This window comes from Solea solea, chromosome 8 (genome assembly GCF_958295425.1).
Source record: "Solea solea chromosome 8, fSolSol10.1, whole genome shotgun sequence".
Classification (NCBI taxonomy): Eukaryota; Metazoa; Chordata; class Actinopteri; order Pleuronectiformes; family Soleidae; genus Solea; species Solea solea.
In genome coordinates, this window is record NC_081141.1 from 29962312 (window position 1) to 29975912 (window position 13601).

Here is a 13601-nt window from a genome sequence, read left to right on the forward strand (position 1 = left end):
AGTAGCGCCCGGGGAGCAATGGGGGTTGGGTACCTTGCTCAGGGGTAGCCCAGCCCTTTTGACCTGGTGGGGACTTGAACCGGTGACCCTCCAGTTACAAGCTACAGTTACTTGGCCACATATCAATGCCCATAAATCAATATATATCAATCAATCAATCAATAATCAGAGTTACACGTCGCCACAGCTACAAAAAAACAATAATAAAAATAATGAGAGGTCATTCCAGTTTTATTTCTTAAATAGAAAAGATTAAATGACATCAGTTCATTAGCAAAAGTGATTCATTTGTTTCACAGAAACAAAGTGTGTGCGTGTGTTTATCAGCAGTTCGAGTTTCACCTTTGACCCTTGAAGAAAAAGCCACTTAACATTAAGGCGTGGCCTTAAAATGCACAGACGTGATGTCATCACAGACTGACATTATCTGTTCAATCTACTTATCTAAAATGTCATGTGACTCACATTTCAAATGTTTTCTCATGATGTCATCAAAAATGGAACATATTAAATCTATGATTATTAACACCTGAAGTGTAGCTGTGTTGCTATGGGAACCTGCAGGTCAAATAATAAACACACACTGATGATGTAAACATGTTTTCCCATGATGCAATGCTTCAGGTTTACAGTTTGATTGACAAATGTGTTCAGTTTTTTTCTACAACCTAAAACTTTATTTCACAGTTGAACAAAATAAGAAAGTGATCAATGAAGATTTAGCCTCCTCCTCTATGACATCACTTCCTGTTAACACAAAATCACATATTATTGATCACAACCCTGAACAGATATGTTTTCTGATTGGTTCAGAGACGTCACATGATTAAACCCAGCCCACTTTCTTCACTGGATTTCTTTCCCTATCTTCACCTCCGTCAGCTCTCCTCCTCTTCCGTGTTTTTGTCACAATCTTCATTTTCGGGCAAACACAATGAAGCTAGCGCCACCTGGTTTTTCTCTTTCACCAACATTTTCCTCCATAGTTTTACTGAAAGAAGAAGAAAATATGAATTCCATTATACTTTAAAATGTGAACGACCTTCAGAGGTCACACCTCAGTGAGGGACTGATTCCCAGATATAACCACTGCGAACGTTTTTAGAAGTCACTGGCCCTTTCTCAATATTCAATATGAGTATATAGTATACTTACAAGTATGTACTTGTATACTTAAGAAGTACTAGTGAAGTACATACAGAGTACAGAGTACACAGGTACGATCTCTTCCATTGAAACAGCAGCTACTTCCTTGTTCTACTGTTTGAATGGCGGGTGGTGCCAAGTGCTTAAGCCTCATCATACACACACACACACACACACACAATATTTAAATACAGATACAATGACCGTGCGACTTTATTATAAATCTAAAATAAATTAAACATTAATAAAATACAAACTTTCAAACGTTTACATTAAAAACTAAATAACACATCAACAACAAATCTATGTATCACACCGAGCATGTAATGACAGAGACACAGGCCGAGGTAACGCTGCCCTCTGCTGGACACTGTGAGCACCAGGGTCCGCAGAGGCGGAGCTTATCACCTCTGACAACAATACGTCAGATCCTAATACACAAACCACATGTTTGAATTCTAAACGACTCATTTCTCGCCGCACATGATCTTATAACTTTGTTCCGGAAACAGAAAAATATTTATTTCAGGTTCATATTTGTATTCTCTGCTGCTGTGTTCCGGCAAAATGCATTCTGGGATACATGGCTTTCCCAAGTACACTCAAGTCACCACCAAAACCATGGATTTATTATAAGAACTGGATAGAGCTCCCCCCCCTTTGGCTGCGTTCATTCCTCTGGAGTTGCTCACTCAGCACATTTGCCAAAGAAGTGTCTGACTTCCTGGTTTATTTCCGGGTTGTGCGGCACACAGAGCATGTGCAGCAGTGTTACTCCCAGAATGCCTCTGGGCTCTGTGAACGAGCCGCCCCGCGTTCTCGACTCGCTCTGCGCGTCCATGAACAGTGAAAGGCATGATGGGAGTACGCTACTGATTTCATGAATACTGACGTCACGTTAGCTTCGGTCTTTATACCTAGATTTGTAAATGAATGTTGTGAAAACAAGTGAAAATAGTGTTACAATTATCAATTTAATGGTTCAATTAATTAGTTTGTTATGTGTTGTTACAGGAATGATGCTGTTTTCTTCCATTCACTGATATACTGTATGCTGATCACTTTCACATGACTCAGGGATTTTATATTTTATTGTCCAAGAAAATAATGACAACATTAAGTACTTTATAATGATTAAAAAAACAATTCCATTGAATATTAACCATGAATATGATTTTGGTCTCATTGCTATTGTTTTTATTTTGTTTTAAATTAAAGTTCACATTTCTAACTGTTTTTGTCGGCGGTTTACAAATCAAGCTAACTTATCATTATAATTACAATGTATGATAAATATAATAATCATCAAATATTAAAATAAACCTGCAGAATCACCATCATATTATTAGGAACAATAACAACGTGTTAAAGGTCATTTTATAACTCCACATTCTTTCACTCTAATTCATGTGTTCATCACATTTATCAGTAACTATGAACCGATGACGATAAGACATCAGTGGTGAAGTGGGCGCAGTACTCAGGGCATCACACTGTCATCCGTGTTCACCATGTCAGGATGAATCCATACAGCAGCTCGTTAATGCATTCATAATAAGTTTGAAATAAATCCTCATGAGCGACGAATAAATGACTAAAACTGTAAAAAATTAAAAAGTAATCCCTTCATTACCTTAATTTATTCACATTTCTCATAAAGTTTTCACATCATACGTTCCCTGACTGCTTTGCTTGTACACACCTGTGACGTGACATGACCGCGCTGTGCTGCGCTTGTACACACCTGTGACGTGACATGACCGCGCTGTGCTGCGCTTGTACACACCTGTGACGTGACATGACCGCGCTGTGCTGCACTTATACACACCTGTGACGTGACATGACCGCGCTGTGCTGCGCTTGTACACACCTGTGACGTGACATGACCGCGCTGTGCTGCGCTTGTACACACCTGTGACGTGACATGACCGCGCTGTGCTACGCTTGTACACACCTGTGACGTGACATGACCGCGCTGTGCTGCGCTTGTACACACCTGTGACGTGACATGACTGCGCTGTGCTGCGCTTGTACACACCTGTGACGTGACATGACCGCGCTGTGCTGCGTTTGTACACACCTGTGACGTGACATGACTGCGCTGTGCTGCGCTTGTACACACCTGTGACATGACCGCGCTGTGCTGCGCTTGTACACACCTGTGACGTGACATGACCGCGCTGTGCTGCGCTTGTACACACCTGTGACGTGACATGACCGCGCTGTGCTGCGCTTGTACACACCTGTGACGTGACATGACCGCGCTGTGCTGCGCTTGTACACACCTGTGACGTGACATGACCGCGCTGTGCTGCGCTTGTACACACCTGTGACGTGACATGACTGCGCTGTGCTGCGCTTGTACACACCTGTGACATGACCGCGCTGTGCTGCGCTTGTACACACCTGTGACGTGACATGACCGCGCTGTGCTGCGCTTGTACACACCTGTGACGTGACATGACCGCGCTGTGCTGCACTTATACACACCTGTGACGTGACATGACCGCGCTGTGCTGCAGCGCTTGTACACACCTGTGACGTGACATGACCGCACTGTGCTGCGCTTGTACACACCTGTGACGTGACATGACCGCGCTGTGCTGCGCTTGTACACACCTGTGACGTGACATGACTGCGCTGTGCTGCACTTATACACACCTGTGACGTGACATGACCGCGCTGTGCTGCACTTGTACACACCTGTGACGTGACATGACCGCGCTGTGCATTTGGAAAATAAGCATTATTGTCAAATAGATTTTTTTAAAAGACAGTGGATTTGTTCTCCTAAGTTGATTATTTATATTAGTTAAACATAAATGGGCATGAGAACCGCACACGCTGCTCACGTACTTGATAGTTGGAACAGAAGTTGGACTGAGGCTGATGACGGACAAGTATGAGACTGTGTGTGTCTGACACCAGTGACTCACTGTATTCTGGTTCTTCTGGATGTGTGCTGTCAGCACAAGGCTCCGCCTCCTCCGCCTCCTCTGCCTGGCAGCTGATGTGTAGCTCCGCCTCCTCTGCATGGTTCTTCTGCTCCAGACTCGACACCATCACGTCGTAGGCTCCTCTGGCTTCAGAAGACAACTCGATCATCTTATGGTAGTGGTCCTGCACACGAGACGCCATCAAACTTTTATTGCTCAGGTATTGATGATGAAGTAACATTTGTTTCTGAAATGTGTGTTATTGATATTATAGTATGAACATTTCACTTGGTTATTGATGGATTAGTTTTGGAGAGAAAGGCGACCTGAGCACCGTCGTAGTTGAACACGCCCACCACGCTGACAGGCACCGCCTTGTTGACACAGCGACCCAAAGCTTTCCTGGAGAGAGCGAAGACAAACGGTATTTCCTGTTCCCGACACGTGTCGATGATGGTGTAGAGCGCCTCGTCCAGGCCGCCTGTGCAGGGAGGGTCAAAGGTCACAGGTTGACAGTTGATCCATGTGTAGAAGAACACCTCTGGGACGCGGTCATTACCTTTGGACTGGACACGTTCACAGTTTGGCGAGATGATGACACATTTGACCTTCCTCAGTCGAAGGTGCTTGAGAACTTCACGCAGACCCATGACGACGCGACGCTTCATACGAGCTTTCATCGGATCCTTCTGATACAAACGGTCCTGGAACCGAACCAGTTCTTTCAGCAGAGCGACGACACAGTCGTCTACGTCTCTGCTCAGCATCTGACTGCAGTAACTGACACACACACACACACACACAAACAGTGAGTGAGACGGAGTGTGTGTCTGACTGTTAATCCCACGGTTAATCCCACGGTTAATCTTACTCTCTGAACCTCCTGCTGTGGATGTTGACTGTGCTGACGCAGCAGCAATCATGTGACCTGGTTTCTTCTTCGTTGGTCTGATCTTCAGCTTCTTCACACGGACTCACCACTTCCTCTACAGGTTTGACAAGAACATCAGCATCATCACCTTCATCATGTGTTCACAGACGTGTTGTTGTTGTTTTTACCTGTGATGTTTGTGTCTCCTCTCTTCTCTTCACCTGTGTCTCCTCTCTCCTCTCCACCTTCACCTGTGTCTCCTCTCTCCTCTCCACCTTCACCGGTGTCTCCTCTCTCCTCTCCACCTTCACCTGTGTCTCCTCTCTCCTCTCCACCTTCACCTGTGTCTCCTCTCTCCTCCAGCAGGCGCTGCTGTTTCCTCTCCTCCCGTTCTTTCAGAATGACCTGAGGACATATCTAAGTATGTTAGTTAACTTCACTAACCAGTTAACAGGCGATATCAAAGTGTGTGTGTGTGTGTGTGTGTGTGTACCTTCTTCAGAGCTGTAGGTTTCTTCACTTTAGGAACCTCCCTCTGTTTTCCTTTCTTCACCAGTGGACAGGTCGAGTCCAGAGGATTGTGAGCAAACTTCTCTGGTTTCTTCTGAAGAGACGACGGCAGTTTGTGGACAACAGGAAGTCCTCCACCAACTTCACAGGGATGTTTCAAAACAACGGTGAGTGAGTGAGTGAGTGAGTGAGTGATGCAGATCAAAGGTGTTCACTTACCTGACAGAACGACAGCTTTATCTTTGTGACTCTGCTTCTTCTCCAGAACGGCAAACACGTTCCCGATGTCCAGCTGAACCAGAGCTTTGCTCTTTTTACCAGAAACCTTTTCTGTTTTCTACAAACACAAACAACAGCCTGAAGACAACAGTCGGAGAGACAAGAGTCTGAAGACAGCAGTCTGAGAAACAAGAGTCTGAAGACAACAGTCTGAGAACAGTCTGAAAACAACAGTCTGAGAGACAACAGTCTGAGGACAACAGTCTGAGAACAGTCTGAAAACAACAGTCTGAAGACAACAGTCTGAGAGACAAGAGTCTGAAGACAACAGTCTGAGAGACAAGAGTCTGAAGACAAGAGTCTGAGAGACAAGAGTCTGAGGACAACAGTCTGAGGACAACAGTCTGACAACAGTCTGAAGACAACAGTCTGAGAGACAACAGTCTGAGGACAACAGACTGAGGACAACAGACTGAAGACAATAGTCTGAAGACAACACGTTACATGTTACTTGTTAACAGTGTGAAAACACACACCTGTCCTTTTTTAAGTGTCTCCATGGAAACAGGTGCTTTGTCCTGGGTGGACAGCTGAGGACCTCGGTCTCTCTGCTTCTCCTACACAAACATCAACATTACATGTACACATGTTTAAAAGGGATAGTTCAGATTGTTATTCTGATGATGACGTGGTCACACACTGGGAGACAAACATACCTGAGTGCAGATGTTAGCAGAACAGCGGCTGCTCATCAAACCTGGAAACTCATCTTCATCCTTAAAGCAAAGAATTTATGAAGATTTTTTAAAAAAAACTGATCTTATTTTCAAAATCCTGAAAATTTGATTCACCTCAAATTTGGGAGGTTCCTGGTAGACGAGTGTTTCCTCCTCTTCTTCACCTTCTTTACTCTTCTTCTTCTTCTTCCTGCGTTTTTTCTTTGCTGTGGTGTCGTCATGGTGACGATTCAATGTTTCTCCTGACTGTAAAACACAAATATTTACGTGAACATGGTTCCATTCAAACATGTTTGTTACTTCAGATCATGTGACTTTACATGTTTTAATTTATTTAACCAAAGTAAGAAAACTCTGTTGATGTCACATCACACTGATGATGTCACCTGCAAGCTGCTGCTGCCGCGGTTGGTGGTCTCCTGAGGGAGCGGTTTCTTCGCAGGCTGAGATGCGACGTTGGCCCACGACGTCACCACAGTCTGACCTGTTCACAACAAATCATCACTATGTGAATATAATACAAGTGAACAATGACACCAGGGAGTTTACCTGCTGAGACAGCAGGTGGGCGTGGCTTCGGGCAGCTCTGCTGTGGATCTTGAGGTGTTGGTGATCTTCTGGTCACAGACTGTTGAACAGAACATTAGCACCACACCACACACACACAACTGTTGAGTTCAAGTATCACCACTGACTCACCATCCTCTCTTTCTGACCAGCAGAGGGCGGTGACACAGAACCACCCGACAGCTCCGGGAAATCACACATCTTCACCTCAAACTGGACGCAGCTCCTCTGAGCTGCAGATCCCAAAGGATGACATGAGTGAGTGCAGTGCGACATTGTAACCTCTTATTGTATAATCAGCAAGATCTGAAGAACCTGGCGGATCCAGTTCTAGGTTCAGGTCAGACTCACTGGACCAACCCGAGTACATGAGCATCACCAAACACATGAGTGACTGTCATTTTCACTGCATATGTGGGTATTAAAGCAGTTCCCATGGTAACGGCTGCTCGTCAACACCAGAGGAAGACAATTCAGTGCAGCAGCAGCTTTTATTAATAAAGTTCTGTCTGTTGTTTGTATCTCAGTCGAACAGGAAACAGTTTTACATGGAGCCGTAACCCAGCAACAGAGAACAACAACAATAAAACCCTGTGAGATCATAAAGTAAAAATAACTTCACTAACAGAAGAATAAAACTGTGACAATCACCTCTTGCTGTTGTGCTGCTTTTTGCTGCCTGTAAAAAAGTAAAAGCACACAAATGAAATTCATGAAGACATTTAGTTAATTTTGAGTTTGTGCTGGTGAAAGTGAGGCTGACTTTTGGTGCAGACGCCCTCTCTCTCTGTAGGAAATCATCTGTGCTCTCTCCAGCACGACAACTGCCGCTGTAGCTATGACTCCTCACTGTGTCTCCTTCTTTCCTTAATGCCTTTGGACCTGAATGCTTCCTAAAAACAGCCAACATTCACAGTGATTGGAAGGTGAAGCCTCATAAAAGAGGTTGAATTAGTGTCATTAACATCTTACTCTGTAGAAATCTGTTGAGAAATGTGAGGATTTGGTGAAATGAGATGAGGGGAGTCAGCTGACGCCTTCATCGGTCTCCTCTGGTGTTTACTGTCAAAGTTCTGCACACAAATAAATAATTAGGATGGAAAGAGGCACTGACACACATAGTCACAGCTGACTGTGCTGCTGCTGAGAATCAGCCCGCAGAGACACAAGGAAAAACAAAAAAACATGTCCGTTTAACGATATATCTAAATATGTTAATGTCTTTTTCTCACTGATTTTTCAAAATCAGATGACATGAATTCAAGCCATTTGTTTGTGACGCATCTCCAGAGAAAAAGAGGAGGCACTTCAGCAACCAGGTGAGTAATGACTGACAACTCCATTCCCCGCCTCCCTGATGACCTATGAACTTGCAGTGTCGTGAAGTAGGGCTGAACAATTATTCAAAAAACAATACAATCACAATATGGCCTACTGCAAATTTCAAATCGCAGGAGGCACAATATTTGTTAAAATCTAAATGTTTGTCAAATTTTAGATGAAATATTGACCCGACCTTTGAGAAACACATGTGCACAAACATCACACAGTAATCATTTTAAATGATGAAAGTAATTATGAAGAAATTGCCATTTCCTCTGATATCACAAATCACATCGCAATTTCAATCAAAAACAATCGCAATTGATGACGAATTCAACCACGATGATGACGAAATCATCAGCCTTTGACCCACTCACAGTTAGCTGACATTTAGCTCAGAGTTAACTCAGCTAACTCACAGTTAGCTGACACTTAGCTCAGTTGGCTCACAGTTAGCTGACACTTAGCTCAGTTAGCTCACAGTTAGCTGACACTTAGCTCAGTTAGCTCACAGTTAGCTGACACTTAGCTCAGTTAGCTCACAGTTAGCTCACACTTAGCTCAGTTAGCTCACAGTTAGCTGACACTTAGCTCAGTTAGCTCACAGTTAGCTGACACTTAGCTCAGTTAGCTGACACTTAGCTCGTTTTTTACACATTAAATGATCATCGCGCTGACTTGTGTCCAGTGGTTTAGCAGCAGGTTCAGCTGTGAGTTAAACTCAGTACAAAGTTACCTTGTGCTCAGCTACATGCTTTATCCTCCGTTATCTTAGCTGTTAGCTCGTCAAACACATGCTGACGGGTTTTTTTCCACTTACCTTTTTTTCCATGTTCGGTGTTTTCAATGATGACGTCAGGTCTCTTCGTCTTCACTCGACGTGTCGTCAAAGTTCCCGTCGTAACAACGACATGTTGTTAGCTGAGCCGGCTAACCAGGCTAATACAGCCTGTTTGACATGACCGGAAACAGCTGGTGTACATGTGCCGCGAGGACACAGCGACACCCTCTACACAGCGTCACTGCAAGTCAACTGGACATTCACACAAATACACAGGCTGTTGTTTACACCTGTGTAACAACATAAGATCAGAAGACGAAGAAGAAACTGTCAATTATTCTTCAAGTTCTTACAAAAAGTGTTTTAAGACTTTTGTAATAATGATATTCAAATAAAAAGTAAATATTAAATCACACCATGAGTATCATGTTATGAAACACAAATTAAGCACATGACAACACACAATAAATGTATTTTATTTATTTGTATCAGCGCCCCCTGGTGTGATAAAAATGTATAAAATAAACTGTAATACTCTTAATCTTCTGTAGGTGTCATGACGTCACACCATCATCACTGCTCCTTTATCTTGGCTGCTGATGTCAGAAGAGTGATTGGTACAATGAAGGACGCGGCTGTGACGAGGAAACACGTCTGAGGTCCAGCCAGCCAGTAAACTGTGACACACACACACACACACCAGCCAGAAAACAAACATAATTATATTTGATGAAATATGATAAAATAATTAAACATGACCTTTGATGTTATTTCACTGTGGGTTCATCTTAAACCTTTCTGACCTCACTCAAACTTTTTTACTTCATTTTCTTGTTATTTCTTTCTTGTATTGATGTGTGTGAAATAAAACACACACATAAACGAACACAAAAACGCATAAACTAACACAAAAAACACAAAAACAAACACATCCTCACCAGACGATGAGATCACTGGTCCCAACGCTCGTGCTAAAGCTCCTAAACTTCTCAAGATCCCCATCACTGTGCCTTTCTGAGCAGCTGAGCCTGCAGGTGATGACATCATCATCATCATCATCATCATCAGTAAACAAATGTATGAAGTGATCATTATGAGAACATGAACACTCACCATGGTCAGAGACAAGTGTGGACAGACATGGAACGACGACAGCAGCAGCTGTGGACAGACAGAAGACAAACATGGATGAACAGAAGGAGGAGTTCGACACCACTGGTTGTAAAGAGAATTGAATGTAAGTCTAATTTAGTTAGTAGTGAGTTAATGATCTGAATGACTAGTTTTTAATACAGATGGTAAAATACACACACACACACAGTTAGTTTCTTACCAAAGGAGTAAAAAGTCAGTCCGATGTAAAACACTGTGACGTTCCATGATAAACCGATGATGATGAAGGCAGGAATTAAAGTGATGATGGCCTAAAAAAAACAAAAAAACGAGACACACTTCAGTGTGTGTGTGTGTGTGTGTGTACGTGTGTGTGTATGTGTGTATTTTAGTAGACTCCTCCCACCATTCGAACGGTGCTGATCTGTTTCCCAGGTTTGATTCTGCGAGCGAATCCTCCCTGGACTATCGCCATGACAACACCAATGAAGAAAAACATCTGCCCCTGCTGCATGCTGACCACACACATATACACAGTGTCAGGTATGTGTTCATCACTCACTCACTCACTCACTCACTCACTCACTCATGTGTTTACCTTGTGAAGTGAAATCTCTGATGCGTCAGAAAACTGAGTGTGAACTCCAGACCAGAGAAGAGAAAGAGGTAGAAGAAATAAACCAGTCCAAGAACCTGGAGCTTCTTCATCTCTATCGACACATCAATTACTATATCAATCACTGTATCAATCACTGTTTCAATCCCTTTATCAATCACTGTATCAATCCCTTTATCAATCACTGTATCAATCACTTTATCAATCACTGTATCAATCACTTTATTAATCACTTTATCAATCACTTTATTAATCACTGTATCAATCACTTTATCAATCACTGTATCAATCACTTTATCAATCTTTATCATAGTTGTGTTTTTTTTTCATAAAGCTGAATCAGATCAGCTTCTTCAGTGTAAACCTCACACACACACACACACACACACACACACACACACACACACACACACACTCACTCACTCACACTCACACACTCATGTTCAGTCATGTTCAAAACACTCACGCTGTTTTGGAGGCGGAGCTTCAGTGTTGGTCAGAGCAGAGAATTTGAACAAACAAACTGGATTTAGGAGACTGTTTGTATCTTTGAGGCTGGAAGACGACGCCTGAAGCAACATGAAGAACAACACGTGAAGAACACATGAAGAACAACACGTGAAGAACAACACGTGAAGAACAACACATGAAGAACAACACATGAAGAACATCACGTGACAACAATCCCCCTGACCTGATCCAGACCTCCCCCTGACTTCCTGTGAGCTCACCTTGACTTCCTGCGTGAGTGTCTCTGGCATCATGATCCAGATAACGAGCAGATCAGCTGTGCTGAAGGCGAGGGCCAGCAGAGCGGGGGTGCTGTGGAGCCCATTTCCTGTCATTCTGGAGTTGAGGGCGAAGTACGCTCCCATCAAAGGCCCCACGGTGAAGCCCAGAGAGAAGGCCACGCCCACCATGGCCTGCTCACATAAGTCATGGATACATTTAAGAAATAAAAAATAAAGCATCAGTGAACAGAGGTAGAAATGTCCGGGCCTACCATTCCTCGGTTTCGAGCTTTTGGACACGGTAAATCTGCCACGACGGCCATGCAGAGGCTGACGTTTCCTTTACAAACGCCACCGATGACCCGGAAGAGAAGGAACAAGCTGAAGCTGTGAGACATCGCCCACACCACGTATGACGACATCAGCCCCACCTGTGACACACGGCCCACGGTTACATCAGGGGCGCCACCCATATTCACTGACCTTTATGTATATATGTGACTCACAGTGGTCAGGAGGAGCAGGGGGCGTCGACCATGACGGTCTGACAGAGCGCCAGTCACGGGTGAGGACAGGAACTGCAGCAGTGAAAACAACGACCCGATAAGACCTGCAGGGTCCAATTACATTCATCTTTACTGATCATGTGACACAAAGACATAATCATGTGACACAACAACATAATCACGTGACACAAATACATAATCATGTGACACAAAGACATAATCATGTGACACAACGACATAATCATGTGACACAACAACATAATCACGTGACACAAAGACATAATCATGTGACACAACAACATAATCACGTGACACAAATACATAATCATGTGACACAACAACATAATCACGTGACACAAATACATAATCATGTGACGCAAAGACATAATCATGTGACACAAAGACATAATCATGTGACGCAAAGACATAATCATGTGACACAAAGACATAATCATGTGACATCAGTGAATAATAACAAACCTCCGAACAGAACATTGTTGTATTTCTTATCCAGAGGAATTCCAAGTGTTTCCCTGAAACAGTCGACGAGACTCTGCAGAGACTGATACACAACATCCTGTAACACACACACACACACACACACACACACACTTAGGTTTAGGTTTGTGTGTGAAGCTTTTTTTATAAACATGTTGTTCCATGTTTGCTTGTGTGTTGATCTGATGTTGTTAATAAAGCACAGTCTCACCCCGGTGTTTGCGTAATGATCCAGAATCGACGGCAGAAGAGGAAGAATGAGAGTGAAGCCGAGGAGATCGAGCAGCAGAACCACCAACACTGTCCTGATGACACGTGACGACCATGACGACCCCATGCCACCATCTTTGTTTACATCAGCCATTTCTGACATAAACACCAAGCTCTGTTCACACACACACACACACACACACACACACAGAACACTAATAAATGTGCTGTTAGAAACACATCTCTGTGTGTGTGTGTGTGTGTGTGTGTGTGTGTGTGTGTATCTTTTCCATGAACATTTCCTTTGTTTGAATCAAATTCTTAAAAAAACAACTGAATGTTAACAAATGAATTAATTAACCATTTTAATTTGAATTATTTTGTTGAGGGTAAACAGTTTAAAGATAAAAGAATTAATTCATAAAACAGTTGTGAAATAATTTAATGTGTTTGAAGTTTGTGACGTCACAGACAGGAATGAGGAAACACTTCATCCACATTCACAGAAACTCATCCGTTCATAAACCAAGGCTTTTTCTTCAAAGAATTTATGTGATTTTGTTATTGTTTGTGATTACAATCCGTTTCCGATCGATCCATTCATCAATCGATCGATCGATAGATCAGGAAAAAAAGTTGTAGCGCTTTTACTCACAGTTTTCCCGCGGCAATAAAAACACGGATGAGCTGAAGAGGATCAGAGCAGAGACCTGGACCTGGACCCGGATCAGACGTGGACCTGGTTCCTTGTCTTTATCATCACTTCACACCAGGAAACAGCAGAATATGTACTGTCACTATTTTCGGATGTTGATAAAGTTTCATTCAAACCTCGTG

The 13601-nt window shown here is 43.1% G+C and overlaps 2 protein-coding genes across 5 annotated transcripts; both read right to left on the reverse strand.

Annotated features, from left to right (window-relative positions):
- Window positions 1-213: 213 nt before the first annotated feature.
- On the reverse strand, window positions 214-9310 carry LOC131464228 (selenocysteine insertion sequence-binding protein 2-like). Of its 3 annotated transcripts, none has more exons than XM_058636604.1 (18): window positions 9130-9310; window positions 7959-8059; window positions 7750-7879; window positions 7638-7665; window positions 7119-7219; window positions 6969-7047; window positions 6806-6903; window positions 6534-6665; window positions 6399-6458; window positions 6219-6299; window positions 5683-5800; window positions 5447-5604; window positions 5142-5358; window positions 4954-5068; window positions 4642-4862; window positions 4409-4563; window positions 4083-4266; window positions 214-991 (listed from the first exon to the last, which is right to left on the reverse strand). In XM_058636604.1, exons 1-18 carry the CDS (start codon window positions 9139-9141, stop codon window positions 879-881), a joined length of 2103 nt encoding a protein of 700 aa, XP_058492587.1. In that variant the 5' UTR covers window positions 9142-9310; the 3' UTR covers window positions 214-878. The 3 variants fall into 3 exon arrangements, with proteins under 3 accessions (XP_058492587.1, XP_058492586.1, XP_058492588.1); XM_058636603.1 differs by having other exon boundaries at window positions 7119-7227; window positions 7637-7665; XM_058636605.1 differs by lacking the exon at window positions 9130-9310 and adding an exon at window positions 9046-9123 and having other exon boundaries at window positions 7119-7227; window positions 7637-7665.
- Window positions 9311-9550: 240 nt separating this feature from the next.
- Window positions 9551-13567, reverse strand: mfsd10 (major facilitator superfamily domain containing 10). Of its 2 annotated transcripts, XM_058636606.1 has the most exons (13): window positions 13420-13567; window positions 12766-12939; window positions 12537-12633; window positions 12057-12160; window positions 11823-11981; window positions 11551-11742; window positions 11286-11388; window positions 10802-10913; window positions 10610-10718; window positions 10424-10514; window positions 10204-10251; window positions 10029-10118; window positions 9551-9767 (listed from the first exon to the last, which is right to left on the reverse strand). In XM_058636606.1, exons 2-13 carry the CDS (start codon window positions 12925-12927, stop codon window positions 9664-9666), a joined length of 1371 nt encoding a protein of 456 aa, XP_058492589.1. In that variant the 5' UTR covers window positions 12928-12939; window positions 13420-13567; the 3' UTR covers window positions 9551-9663. The 2 variants fall into 2 exon arrangements, with proteins under 2 accessions (XP_058492589.1, XP_058492591.1); XM_058636608.1 differs by lacking the exon at window positions 10204-10251.
- Window positions 13568-13601: the final 34 nt, after the last annotated feature.